The sequence below is a fragment of the Microcebus murinus genome, chromosome 13, assembly GCF_040939455.1.
Source record: "Microcebus murinus isolate Inina chromosome 13, M.murinus_Inina_mat1.0, whole genome shotgun sequence".
Taxonomy (NCBI): Eukaryota; Metazoa; Chordata; class Mammalia; order Primates; family Cheirogaleidae; genus Microcebus; species Microcebus murinus.
The window spans coordinates 10,617,369-10,632,761 of NC_134116.1; the positions used below are offsets into that span (position 1 = coordinate 10,617,369).

Here is a 15,393-nt window from a genome sequence, read left to right on the forward strand (position 1 = left end):
TTTTGGGCTTCACCCCCACTTAAAACTGTAACAGCACACATCCTGCCTCAGAGTGCCCCAGCCGGAGCGGTTGCTGTCACAGACTAACGCTTACATAACCAATTATGTCACCCACACGTACTCCACTCTCAGGCCACGAACGCATTAGAGCTGACAGAGATGGATCTCATAAAATGTATCAACGAATCCACAAACCTTATAAATGTGAAACAAAGCGAGTCCTTCCTAATACACGGGGACAAAGAGAACTCTCTTGATGTGCAGGTGGCGACCACTTTTACTATCTGACATTTTCTGTGGTAATAAAAAAATGTAGCCAACACGATTTTTGTTTTTTCCAGCAGGCTAACATATATTGACAGTAGAAATCTATTAATTATCTAAAACACAGATAGGGATTTGGGGGAGGGAGGCAAACATTTAAAAAGCAATGAGAATCTGACCTTCTATTGGAAAAAATATTAATCTCAGGCATTTGGTGAAGGATTCTGCACTGATTAGCTATTGTCAGATGGAACGTCCAGAAACAAAAGAGGTGACAGGACCGTGACACAGGTACATGCTGCAATGGCAACATTGTTAACCACGGTCATCGTGGGCACCCAGCATGACTCCCAAATATCAGTGGTGGTGACTCCAAGGGCTTCCTAACTTGCAATTAAAGCATTCCTTTTTAGAGGCACACAGCTTAGTTTGGCTTCACTTCCCATAACTGGGAGGCAGACAAAGAGCCCTCCCTCTGTCTCTCTCCCGAGGTTGTACCGTTATAACCAAAGCTTTCCTGAAAACTGAAAGTTGTCTTTAAAAAAAAAAAATCAGTCTTCATCAAGAGTGTGGAAAACCATTCTCTAGACACAGCTTTCCTGGATTGCCCTTCCTCGCTCCAGCCTTTGCTGTCCTTGATCACATCTTCAAACAGGCCTGTGCCAGGGAGGGGATTCGTACTCGGAAGTGAATGCAGGAAAGATCTGGAAGCCAGCCTTCCGGGGCTGAGAGCTCAGCATGGTCCACAGAGATGCGAGACAAAGTTTCGAAAATGCAGATCTGAAATGAAATGACTTGCAAAAAAAGAAAAAATTGGGCATGTGAGGAATGAATAGTGCTCAGTTGGTGGCTTCCAAATGGTACTGTGTGTCATTAAAACAGTCACGCCTGGGTCCCAGGCCCCCGCCTCCGTCTGCTGTCCTGTGTGACCTTCCCAGGCCCCAGACCCCACTTGAGCATCCAGAGGCTGGCCTGGACGGTCCCTGAGACTGTCCACTGTGCAGTGTCACGCCTTCGTGACCCCAGAGACCCAGACTTGCTCGTGTTCCCGTCACTCCCCGCGCCCTCTCAGACGAGCTCCCCGTGCGAGAGCTCCCGAGGAGACAAGCATCGACCGAGCTGTGCAGAGAACCGAATTCCACCCATTCGCTGCATAATTTTCCTGTATACCTCAGTTTTTCTTATCTGTAAAATGTTTCTCAGGCACGTCTTGAGAGTACTATGAAGAAAAATAAGTGAGAAAAGGCTTTGGGGGAGAAAGAGAAAATCATTATTCAAAATATGAAATAAAAACGATGTTTTTTCATTTAGGCCACTTTTATAATTTGGTCTGTTCCTTTTCTAGGCTGCGAATTGAGACTATTTCCTGCATACTGTATGGTGGGAAGCTGTCGAACAAAGACCTGGTACAGCAGATAGCCATTTCCCAGCGGAAAATGGCTGGGAAGAGCATGCAGGTGGACGGGTCATTTGAAATACCCTCCGAGAGCCTAATTACCTAACCAACCTCCTCCTTCTCCAGATGGAAAGGGGGTGCAAACCCCGGCGAGGAGTGGGAGCGGGGAGAGGTCAGCCGTTACAGTGTCACCAGAGACCTTACACATATTTTAGTTCCTTCCCCAAAATGGTGTTTAACTTCCTAAAATTATTTATCTTATTCAGTGACACATAGAGAAGTAATTTATCTAACATTTATCTCTATAGGAGAAAGCTAAGCTGTTTGAAAAAAGATTTCTGACCTTCCTTAGACTACAGAGTTCTTATGAAATAAGACAAATGTATTCATTTTTCATCGTGTGCTTGTGTTTGCAAATCCTTCGGTACTTTTAAAAATGAAGCACTTTGTTCTTTTAGCTCTGTGCCACCATTAAAACATCTCTTTCAACTTACCTCCCTCAAAAACTTCTAGAAAAATGTTGGAGGGTATCTTGGAGCTCTTTATTTCTCTTACCTTCGTAACACAGGAATCCTCTTTACAGCATTTGGCAAGACTTATCTAAAGTCTATTTGAAATTTTCTAGTTATTGGGAACTCAATACCTCAGAAGAAAACCTTTTCTTATTTCCTTCTCTTCTGGCAAGAAAATTCTCCTGTATATCGTGCCAGTATTACCACTTGTTTTCCTCTTGTCTTTATCTTCTGATTCCACGTTTTTATAAAAAGCCACTGTCATAAGCACATAGACGTTCCTTCAGATTTTGAAGGTGACCATAAGAACCCCACCCCCATTTTCTTTCAGTCATGGCACGTCCTCAGGTATTTCTCTGTTCTTCACATAGCAGTTTTCAGATTTTACTAATCTGGTATTTCACATTTCATCTTTTTGAAAATCAGAGAAGAATCTGTTTACTTCCCATGCAAACCTTTTTCAATTTACTCTGAAATATTTTAACAAACTTGAGCTGTGGGCATGCTTTGCCTCATTTATCATAAACATGTCTGCACAGAGAAAAGATAAATCCTTTACTTATCTGAAACTGCTTCTCAGCCTTAATCTCTTAAGTAACAATAAAATATTTCTTCTCTGTTCTCATTTTGTCTCAACTCACACAGTTCCCCCCGATTGCATTCTGACATATCTTATCCCTAGAACTAAAATTGTGGAAAATATTTAATACTCAAATGAGCAATCCTCATTGCGACTCCAAAGCCCTGGATGTCAACTGAGAGGATTGAAGATGCCGCAGAGGCTGCCTGGAGCGGGCGTGATGGCCAGTGTGGGCGCCAGAATTCGGCTGGTGGCTGTGCAAATGATAACCGCTTTTCTTCATACATACTACCTGATATTTTTAAAAAACTACTTGGATCACTCACTAGTTTTCGCAGTAAAAAAACGTCTGCAAAGAAAATGTGGTTGAAATACGATGTAAGGAACTGGTATAAAAACAGATCTGTTTCAACTGGGCAATGCTGAAGAAAATAATTGCAAAGAGCATGTGTACACACCCCAAGAGACTCTAATATGTGACACTTCATTGTTTGTGAGAGAGAAGAGAGTGTTTCTTAAGAGTTTACAAGTACAGAATGTGACTTGCTGTTCAGAAACCATTTGAATCTGGATAATTGTGTGAAAGCAAACTGGAAGTAGGAGAGGGAACAGGGAGCAATTGGCCAGTAAAAAATGCATGCGGTTTTCTAGACTTACTTAGGGGGTATTCCTCAAAAGAAAACAGATAATCTAGACTTCAGGGTGTCAGACATATGCAGAAGGTGAGAGATTTCCTTATAATGGAATTTTATTGTTAGAATTGCATACGTAAACATACCCAACTTCCTCTAGTACCTAAAATGGGGTAATTAAAACCAGGAATCACAAATTTATACATGGATTATTCTTGGATCACAGCTCAGTTTATGTCATAAATGTCATATGTTATATTACATACTAGGCCAGATCACACAAAAATAAATGGTATTTTGAAAAACATCACCAACTCCCCCTACGTATGGCTAAGAAACCACTTGATTTTTTCCTCTTCTGAAACTGATGCATCTACCTCACTGACAGCACGACAGCACCCCTCCACCCTCCATCTGCACCAGCGTGGCACCCACCCACACCCTGCCTCTGTTTCCCAGTTGGCATATACAAATTTTTAGGGGTTTCTTCAGCTATTATAGTATTTTAGTGCAATTTTTCAATGTATACTTTTATACTGTGACCCATACCAGTTGTAATTATTTGTATGTTTTTCCAAAATGTTAGATGGTGATTATGAAACATGGATGACAGTGGCAAATAAAAATTACCTTCAGGAATCTAAAATTACATCTGATATTTATCCCATACTACCCCTACTGAGGCACCTTGATCGAAGAATATAGCTTCATTATGATCAAATCAATAAGAAGTTATGAATAAAAATTCAAAACAATCTTCCTTATACCAAACGCCCATTGACCAAGGGCATGCAAGGAAGGCTATGTTGATTTCAGGTTTATTGCAAACTCCCCTGTGGTTTTATAAATCATTTATTAAAAGTTTTCAGACTAAACCTAGCATAACTATTAAGAACACTGGCTTTGGATCCTACAGAACCTTGGTTTGAATTCTGGAATTCCCACTTACTTCCAATACTTATCATTATTCCTGTGCAAAAGGCAACTAATAGTTATGTTCTAAGGTCTATGCTAAGAATTACATGGAGAAAAATGTTTATAACTCGCTTAGAAAAGATTATAAAGTTGGTAAATACCACCTATTCTTCTTGCTATTGTTATCAAGTATTTATAAACTTGTAGGATACATTGAACTGTATGTAGGTCCTTCATTCTTCTAGGGAAAACATAATTGAAAAAATGTTAGCCCTAGAAACAAACAACAGCCATTAGTGTCAAGGTCCTGGGAAGCAGCTGAATTTCAGCGATCTGTACTGTAAATGGGTACTTTTGTCGTTTTATTTTTATTTAGGATCAGCTTATTCCCTTATATAAGAAAAAGGCATTTTTTAAATGTTTATTTTCCCAAATAGCCACCCCAAACAAAGAGATTAATGAAGTCACAATCCTTTCACATTTCATTAAATTATATAAACGCCTAGCAAACATTGCTGTGGACTACACACAAGCTGTGTTTCTGATCTGGCTTCCCTCCTACTCCTAACCTCCTACTCCCAACTACAGCGTATTATGTCTGATCTATGTCGGGTGTTTCCGGGCTTTCAGACAGTGAGATTTTTAATGCATTCGGTGTGAGTCACAAATGTAGATGTCCATTTCTGCTTGTTCTGTGCTGCTTAGAGCCGGAGCTCTAAGCAAGCAGCGGCTGCTAACCCCCTGCTAGCCCGTCATTGTAAGGTCCTTAGCGCCATCTAGTGTCCGCGGGAGGCATAGCTGCGGGCTCCACACGGGGGCAATGACCCCAGCACCTTGCACATTGCAGTAAATGACTCCAGGATGGCATAGCAACGGGGTCAAGTATTTTTCTCAATTTGTATGTCACTGGACTTTGAAAACTTCAGTGCCTCCCTAAATCCATTGTTGTTCAAATGAGCTACAGTAAATTAAACGCCAAAAATACCTTTTGCATTTTATTTAGGGCTCAATCAAACGCTGGTTTTGCTTTTGCTGCAAAGAATTTCTTTGCTACGTTTTTATGACTCGCAGCTGCTATTGTGTGACTGTGCTTTCTCGAAAGGAGGGTTCTCTTATGATCCGCTTGAAACCACAGCATGCTTCTCGCCGCACATATGTCCTTTATTGCAGTCAGAAGTGTTGCCATCTCTCCATATTTTTTATTCTTCTCTTTTTTCAGATTGTCTACAAAGCCTGGCTCTGTTCCCAGTATTTTGAAGTCACACAGTTTAACTGCAGAAAGACAATTCCTTGCAAGCAATACTGTTTGGAGGTTCAGACGAGGTGTCCGTTTATATTGCCCGACAACGATGAAGTCATCTACGGAGGCCTCTCCAGCTTCATCTGCACAGGTACCGTGTCCGCGAGTCTCGCGGTCTTGCTTTCTTCTGTGATGTCTGCTTTGCTGTTTCCTTCCACTGACATAACCTTGAAGATGCAGCTGGTAGTTTTCCATGCTTTCATTAATAGAAGCACTGCAAGCAACCCTGCACTGGTTTGCAAATGATTCGGCTTTGATGCCACCTTGTCCATGCCAGAACCAAGATGACAATGATTAACTTTGCAGAAGGATCATTCTGAGGGCAAAATATTACCCATCACTAGGTATACAGACATGTGACTTAAAGTAGGTTGGATTCTGCGTGTAGTATCTTTCCATTACATAAGAACAGATGGTGTGATCAGGCCAGGAAAATTATGTTTCTTCAAATTAGTAACAAGTTTATGTCCCCATGCTTATTTTCTGAGAATTTTTATGTCATTTTATCTTAAAAAAGTATTAAAAGCACACAGAAATATCTGCCAAAGTTGTGTGTGTGTGTGTGTGTGTGTGTGTGTGTGTGTGTGTTTATTAGAGCCACACAGCACGGACCAGACACAATTCTATTTTCCATTTTCCATTAACGATGTTTACTTCTTTCAGAAAAAGACACAGTTTGGGCAAAACACCAATATCAGCCCTCATTTTCTGAATATTTATAAGCATTACATAATTTAGACAAAAAATAAGATATAAAGGATAAGAGTAGTCTGTTTTTTTAAAAATAAACAATAAATAGACAGTGAGAACAAGATACTTTGCCAGGGTGTCGTGGTTATCAGAGTTATTGCTCTATATCCTATTTTAATAAAAATAATACTATGCGATATCCTTGTAATTATGTGGCTTTAGTTGTGACATGTTTAGTTTTCAAGTTTTAAAGATAAAACACTATCGTAAGTATGGAGAAACACGAACATTCGCTTCTTACATTAGACTTCATGGATCTCCTCTAAAGCAGAGTGACATATTGAGATGCTCAGCATGAGAATTTATCAAATTATTTTCTAGATCAACCTTTAAATACATATCCATTAGCCACACTGTTCTAAGTCTAAATGATTAAGCTATCCGAAGAGAATCCATCAAAGTTCTTTCCTACAAGCCCACCCTAAAAGAACTGGAGGAATATTTCTTACTCTGTCCAAGATCATGGGAGGAAGATCTGACGGAAAGTTAAGAGACATGGGCTTTCGTTCGGTTTCTAGTATGCATTCCCTCCAAGGCACCATATCTCCACTAGCAAACTAGTAGCAATAACACACACACCATATCGACTTGCTATGAGGATCACAGACAAGGGAGAAGCCCAAGGTACATCAGTAACAGACACTTGCCATAGTACACAGAAGGTTGGCCATGAAATGTAAAATGATTTAACAGTCGTTTTTCTACTGATTTTATTCTTAGATCATTTTTCATGTAGCTTCTCTCTGCTGCAGGGAAAGAGAGAGAGAAAGATAGGAAAGATGGACAGTAGGAAGGATGGGAAGGAAGGAGGGAAGGAGGAAAGAAATTAAAATCTTCTTGCTTTGGGTCAGAGATATGCTATTAATTTATTTTGAATTTCACATGGAACCCTCCATAAATAACCAGAAAGATAAAGCCTTCAGTTTTTGACTGTGGGTCAGTCAGATGCCTGTGATATTAGCATTTCAGAGAAACTCGTGGAATCTTATGGGAAGGTTGTGTTTGTGCATTCACATGTACATTGCTTTTTTCCCAGAGAAGGTCAATAGTTTTCATCAGGTCCTCAAAATAGACAAAAAAGCCAATGAAGGGTAAATTATTGTTTGTCTTTATCTTGTTTTTTTCCTGGCCTCTATCCGTATTTGTGAATCTGAAATAAATGTTCGAATGTCCATCCCCTTTCTCCAAACACTTACAAGGCCACCAGAATGCTAAAGATAGGATTAAGTCTCTTTCTGCACAACATGGCTAGAGAATCTAAGTTATATTTCTAATTGTTTTTGAGTTTAGTAAAAACAGCTTCTTCATAGCCATAGCTACATCATTTAGAAAAAGTGGGAGGAAAAGAGAGATTCATCACAAGGTCCAGAGAAAAATGCCATCGCCATTAGAGGCCTTCTGGGATAATCCTGTCACCGCACATTTGGAAACTTCACTGTTCTTATGCCACTTTCGGTTGGGCTCATAGTCATTGCATTACTAAAATGCTCAACATGTGCAGAATAAATTCTAAAGGCAGTTTTCCCTGAATTCTGCAAAATTACTTGAAGAAAAAGATAATTTTCAGAGTAATCTTCTTTTCTAAGGTGTGACCTAGGCCCCTTTGAAGACTCTTACCTATGTTGGTAGCTGGTAGAGACCATCTGCTGCCCAGGTCATGGGTGTTCCTTAAGCATGTTCTGCTGGGCCTGCACGGAGCTATTTCCACTGCTGCTCTCACTGCTGCCTCGCCCCTGTGGGAAACAGTCCCTGACACGGCCCCACCATAGTGTCCATCATGGAAAAAGCACGGAAGGCAGCTCCCAGGACCACTGGTTCAATGATGGAGGCGAGTGGCTTGTCATGCTTCCAGGGCAACTAGTTAGACTTCCACATGTGCAGCATTGGTTCCCAAACTTCTTAAGTCTTACATTTTTGGAGGTTCATCTCCAAAAAATGCATTTTCAAATGACTTACCTTTTAAATAAGTTTGGAGGGAATATGAGCCAACTCAGGTATCTTTATGCATTTTGAGGGAAATGTCTTCTGTATTCAGGAAGGACTACACTAAATATAGAAGAGAAATAGGGTTACTTTTCCTAGTTTCCCAGCTGGCAGCTCCCACCTAAGGCCACCTGGGTGACAAGCGCATAGTGACATGGCATGTCCACAAGGAGGACCAAACCTGCTGCATTTCTTCCTCGCTGAATTATGCACGGTGACGATCACCCAGCACACTTCTATAAAAGGAATCCCCAAGGAAACTGACCTGAATCTTGCCTCTAGTAATTCCTCTCTTTAAAAAAATAGCTTTATTTCCATTCTAGATGCTAAAATACATAATCATTTATCATTAAGAATTGAAGAAATTGATAGAGTTTCCTTCAACTTCAACAAATTTTGTTATAATGGTTTTCCTACTATTTGAAATGCATTCACCTGGAAGCTTCCAGAAGGATAGAGATTTACCTCTAAGTTATTGAGTATTCTTCACCCTATTTGTCTTGTCAACCTCAAAACAAGTATTCAGTAAGTGCATAACTACATATGACCTGTTGCCACATGTTCTCCAAGTGAGGATCAATTTTATTCAATTTTATTTTAGTGACAAGCCAGTGGTACGGTGACTGCTTCTCCTTAGAGTCCCCTGTATGAAGCATTTCAGGGATATGGAATTATAGGACCTCAAGTTCTTCCTCTCATAGTTTTATTAGACATGTACTGGTGCTTAAGATTCCCATGATTGACAGGAAAAGTAAATATCAGCCTCTGGGGTCAATGAATCATTTGGAAGGTTCAGAACCTTCCAGATTTCTCTAAATCATCAGGAGTTATTTACAATTTTGGTAACAGTTACTAGATTCTAAATCTAGTGGATCATTTCTTTATAGCACTCACATTACTTACCCATGTTCTAGATTTGAGAGTTATTTATAAATTTATGTCTTTTTAATCATCTGCTACTTCATGTGCCTATTATCCTTAGTAAGCCAGTAATTTATTCTCAGAAGGAAATATCTGAGAACACATGGCTATCACCATAGAATGTCTTTGACTGAGGATGTCACAGAAGATCATGACCAAATGTTCTAACCACAAACCTGGGTGGCAGCTTTGTTAAATTCTGATCTCCTCGTATGTTTAATTCTGATTCTGTTTTAGGAGATAAAGGAAAGACACTTTGCCTGGGATCTCTCTTGGTTTTTCTGTTAAAGAATAAAACTGACAGATTACTAAAGGAGTGTTTGAAAAATTAATTAGGGAGACATTCTGAGGTGCTGTCAGGGTGAAACCTGTCATTTAATGTTAGGCATTATTGAGCTAACATTTCTCAAGGTGGGTTCTGTTCTTTTCTCAAGCTCTTTGCACATAACACACTGCTATTTTAGAAACTCAGTTTCTTCATGTTCAGAGTGAGGAGGTGGAAGTCGTTTTTGGATTCTACGATGTCAACCCGTCACTGTGGTAATTATATGGGTTTCCTGCTCCCCACTCCCTCGCCTCGTTCTAGAGTTCCCTGGAGAAATCCTTGATTGCTTACCTGTAATAGTGAGCCGAGATGAAGACAACAGAGGCAGCAGAGTAGCAAGGGCTGTGGCTGCTATGGTAACAAACACTAAGAAAATTACCAGCTGATTGATAGATAAAACAGACTAGACAGGATGTGCTCCTCTGTTTCACAGGGAAATTATTGAAAGAATAAAAGTAAAAGTTGGTCTGCTGGGGGTTACTGACAATGGAGATAAAACATATTTTAAGGATTCTATGTAAATTCTGCATTCCATTTTTTAGCTATGACAAGAATAAGGTTATGTTTCTGTCTCTTGGGAAAATACTGTGGGCCGCTGTTGTTCCTTTCCTTGACAGGCGGATTATGATGTGATGGGGTGGGCGCCCCCTCGTGGCCAGCTGAGCTACTGCAGAGTGCCTAAAAGAGCAAGAGCGCGAAATCACCTGACGGGAGAAAACGCATTGATCTGCATATTGATCAAGTTAGGAAGAAAATTTTAAATATTTTGCATCTTACTGTTCACTTGAGAGACAATTCACAACTACGAAAGAGGAAACATTTCCCAAAATCCAGTTCTGATAGGCCCAGTGAGTTGAGAAAGATTTTTAAAAGACGGAAAAGAATTTTTCATTAAAGGAGTATTTTAGGAGAGAAAAAAAAAACCTGCTTCTCATAGATTTTAATTTATACTACTTTAAATTTCTATATTTTCCCCAGTGTGTGCATATGTTCAACTATTGTCAAAAATGCAGGGCCTTTTTTTTTCTGAAAATAAAAAAGAGAGGTCTAGTTATACCATCATTTGAGGTCATGCAGAATCTTTTAATAAGTTTATCAAAGCTTAGGCCAAAAAAGAAATATGAAGAAAGATAATATGGCCAGAATAAAATAAAGAAATGTGAGAATAGGTTGTAAAAAAAAAAACTTAACTAAAATGTAGTAACTTCATATGTTTGGGACATCTTCCATTAAAACACTGTCCTTTTGAGCTTTATTCAAGTACACATATTTAAATTTGCGTTCAGATAGATCACTCACACTTAAGATGGCTTTTCCTGACTCCACCTTCAAGTTTGCCTTCTGCAAGGGAGCACGTGCAGGGAAGAGCCCTGCAGTAGAACTTATGGTGTCTGGATCCCATCAGTGGCTAGGAATTTTGGAAAGTCACACCCACTCTAAGGCTTCCGTGGCCTCATCTCTGCACGTGGCTAACAGCGCTGAGCCTGTAGGGACACTCAGGTCACAAGGCTGCGAGGGCAGAAGCCTGTGTTAGACGGAGCCCAGCTCTGGTCCAGCCTGTTGGTGCCTGCGGAAGGGCAGCTGTGGCTGTAGAGGAGAATGGGGGTCTCCCACCCGTCAGTGTAGGGAGAGAAAAACACCTGCATCCCGCACATCCTGGGACGTCCTTGCTATAGAGCCAGGAAGAGCTGTGGGCACACTCCTCTGCCCCAGCCATGCTGATTGCATGAGCATGTCCTTCACAAGCTTGCTCACCTCCACCCATTTTCAGAGAACTTCTGATGTAGTTCAAGTTATTCTGCTTTTCGTCTCTGTACCTTACCTGGCCTAAGAGGAGAAATGAAATGCATTAGACTAGGGGGACCTGAGAAAACCATGCCTGGGGCATTTGTGTGGACTGGGCTTGAATTGGCCCTGGGAAGCATCCATGCTCTATCCGTGAGCCCTGATCTCACCGCTCCAGGGAGCCATCGAGGGCCAAGCCTGTTGTCACGTCCTGGCCTGTCCCTAAGTCAGTGAGCACCATGGGTGGACAAAGCAAAAGCATGGCAGCTGTCTTTTTAAATGCCGTTGAGGGAAGATCTTACTGACATCAGCCCACAGTCGCCTACTAACCTTGCAGCAGAAGTGAGTCTTACTGTGTCTGGCAATTACGCTCAATCCTCTCTGACATGTCTGCATGGAAAGCCACCCTTTGCTCAAGTTCATCAAATGCTACTTTAAGGGAGAGGTGGCTGCACAGCTGAGTTGGTTAGCCTGTGCTCAGGTGGAAGTTGAATCAAAACATTTAGAGATCTGCTCTACAGCAAGGAGGTGACAGTGTACACGTGGTAACTCAGGCCCCTGACTTCCCCATGAGAGACAATACTCAGATGTATTTGCAGTAGCGGTCAGTGGTCAGCTGAAGGAAGAATTCTAATTCTGGAATTTCAGTTTAGGAAGGATAATTTCGGCAAAGAGATTTCCAGAGGAGGAGTAATCTTATTCATTGAGAATATTTACCTCTTTTGTCTGCAATGAAGATATCTTTGTGAAGAATTTATCCTTACTTCATGCATCACTGTGACACTGAATCACTTTGAACAATGAAATTGTCCCACATGATTACAGCTTCAGTCAGTATTAGACAAAGCGCAAGTTCTGAAGTCGTCTAGTCTGGTGGGTTGCTTCTACATAGAATTAGCTTAGGCCATTTAGTTTATTTCTAACCCACAGGATTAACCTCCCCCACAAACCTGCTATTGCGGAAACAAGAATAGCTCCCATTTCCTACGGATTATCCAGCGTTTGTGTCACTAGTGGAACAGGAAATGACCAATCAGCCCATCGCAAAATTAGACTGTAGGCAAAGGTTTCCTTGCTGAGATAGATCCAGCTGGAGAAAGTCAGTCAGTAGGTTAAACGGGAGGTGACTGAGCCTGCAGCTTGCAGTCTTCACGCTGTAGGTCTAAATAGTTCAACAAACGCGCCCTGGCTTCTCGACATCATGCATCACATTAAAAATGCATGTTACAAGTATTTTACCACCTATACCATTTTTCTTTGTTTTTAAAGAAAGAAGAACTGCCTAGTGCACTGTTTCCTGGAAAATCTTGTGCTTAGATGGCTAACTTAGAGTGGTTAGCGAGAATTTTAGGTTGCACACATACACACACACATATATTAGTGTGAAGGGTAAGAAAAGAGTGCCAAAGTTTCTAAGACACGAGGGGGGAGGGGGTATGGGCAATATATACAACCTTAACACTTGTACCCCCATAATACGCTAAAATAAGAAAAAATGCTCATGTGAATACTGTTATGAATCTAAATGACTTTTTTCTAATTTGTGTTATAGATATTATGTGTATAAATATATGTATAAATACGTTTATATACATTATAGATATTGTATAGTATATCAATATATTTATACAATTAATTTATATATAATTTATATATACATATAATTAAAATAGCTAAAATTTACAAGTGATGTAGGTAATTAAAATAGGAACTATTTTAGGTATAAAAACTGTTATCAGTGTGTGAGCCTGGCTTTAAAATTAGTTTTAAACCTAATTCCAAAAAACGAAAGGAATGAGTTCAGTTTAAGGCAGTTAGAATAAATGTGTAACTTCCACAAAAAGAAAACTTGAAAATACAAAGCTCAGTTAATAAAACATTCAGAATGCTATTTTAAGACAACAGTCTGTCCCTCATGACGTTATTGCTTTTCTTTATTGATTTGTCCCAAATATGGTATATTGTCTCTTTATGGACCAATTCGTACTGTCAAAAGAGGGATTGAATGAGGCATAAAGAATGTGAAAGTTCCCGGCTTACACTGACACTCATTCCTGCTAGAAGTGTAGGATTCTTGGGAACCTTCACTATTACCCTTCCGTTACTGAGTATTTCATTATCTGAGGGGAAAAAGAAAAGGTTTCCTGGGCTTGACTTGGAGGCATCTGCCATTATTTAGTCCTTCTTTGTGAACGTGGACTGGGAAAGCCCAAAAAAGTCCAACTTTCCTTAGTTGGGAACAAACATTGGGAGGGAACTTAAAATAATTCCAACCACAAGGCAAATACTTGTCCAGAGGTAGGATGTCCCCCATTGCATAATGAATTCTTCTTACCGAGGTCATTTTAAAATGTAAAGTCCCATTCTCAACTGTGAAGAGCCAAAGACCGTTCCGTCCAGTCTCCTCTGAGGTCTACGATAGGTGCCTGTAATGTTCCAAAAATATCCAATGGGAAGGCCAGTTTCCGAGAACCAAATACAAAGCCAAAACAGTTCTCGCCAGCCACCCGTGCTCTTGCAGTGCGCGTCTGCCGGCGTCTAAAGGCATTTCCACCGCTCGAACCGCGCCGTGACCGGCCACCCTCCCCAGCCCCACTGCGCCTTCCGGGCCTCGGGGTTCCTGCGGCAGAGCCAACCCGCAGTCGAGGAGGGGCGAGACGGCGGGCGCACTCCGAGGTCGCGGGGACTAAGGCAGGTGATGTCACGCCCTCTTGAGACATTGAAATAAACCGTGTTTCCTTGTGTCTGAATGGGCAAGACACACAGGGGACACAAAGTCTGAGAGATGCGAAAGCGAAAGTCAGGTCTGCCCTGTCCCCGCCCAACTGGCAACTGCGGCCCTCGGTTAGCAATGCCTCATCATTTACTCAGTTCCTGATTCGTGGCCATTCAGTTTATTTCTGACCTTCTGCTGTCAAATGCAGTGCACGGGGGTGGCGGGGGTACTTTCGTTGCTCCAGCATTCACTACAGCCCGTGATTGCTTCTGCAAAGTAAGTGTGCGCCGTGCGGTGCACGTGCGCCAGAGCGTCTGCGCCGGGCGTTCGGCAGGCGCCCGCCACGCGGCCCTCCCCGCGCTGGCCAGGCCCCTGCCTCAGCGTCCCGCTTTCCCGGGAGCGTCCCTCAGCTCCTGGCGTGGCTGATGTGACCCCGTGTCCCCTCCCCTTAGGAGCCCAGCCCTCCGTCATCTAACCGTGAGTCTGCTCCGCTGGTGCACCCTCCCCAAATCCTGAGGCTTCTGCCCCTCCGGGGAGGAGGCCTTCTCTGCCCCCCAGGCTGAGTTCAAGCCTGTGCGGGTTCAAGCCTGCACCTCCCCATCTGCGGCACCCGCCCTGTTGTAATCATAGCGCCACTCGCGCGGCTCCTTGCCGTTTGGGTGCGTTGGATTCGGGTGAGAACTGATGTTGCTGGCAGCTGCACCCCCAGGGATGCCGAAGAAGTGTCCGATACAGAGTTTGTGCTCAGTAAACAAATATTGAATTGATTAATTAATGGCTAGCAACATGGGGGCATCGGCGCTAGTCCCTGTGGTTGCAGCAAGACAGGGCTTCCCAGGTGGGAGGGGTAGCTCGAGGCGGGCAGGGAGGTGGCAGTCGCGCCCTGCAGGGTGGGCAGGTGCAGGGGTGCTATGACAGTCATAGAAAAGGGGCTGGCGGTTCGATGCACGTTAGCAAAATGTTCTGGCTTTGGAGTCAAAAGGAAGCACGTCAGCATTTCCCTCTGAAGCCATTTTTGGCCCTCACGTCGCACCCCCCAGTCCGTGCAGGGGAAGCGGGACTCAGTCCCGCAGTCGCCCGCGACTCAAGCACGCAGCACGACCTGGAACAGCAGAACTCAAAAATGAAAACTGCTAATATAGGATGTGACACCTAACTTTATGGAAATGGGAACCCCAAATTGAGCGCTATGAGTTGAATTGTGTCCCCCGGCTCCCCAGATTCATTTGTAGACATTCTAACCGCCAGCACGGCAGAACGTGACCTTCTTCATGGAGGTAATCAAATTAAAATGAGGCCATCCAGGCGGGCCCT

General features: G+C 42.3%; 1 protein-coding gene across 2 annotated transcripts in view; it reads left to right on the top strand.

Annotated features, from left to right (window-relative positions):
- NALF1 (NALCN channel auxiliary factor 1) overlaps positions 1-15,393 on the top strand; it is a 620,077-nt gene that overhangs the window by 583,905 nt on the left and 20,779 nt on the right. For both annotated transcript variants that reach the window (XM_012751853.3, XM_012751854.2), the window contains exon 2: positions 5,519-5,690. In XM_012751853.3, the coding sequence (XP_012607307.1) occupies positions 5,519-5,690 (172 nt within the window). The remainder of the gene's footprint in view (positions 1-5,518; positions 5,691-15,393) is intronic.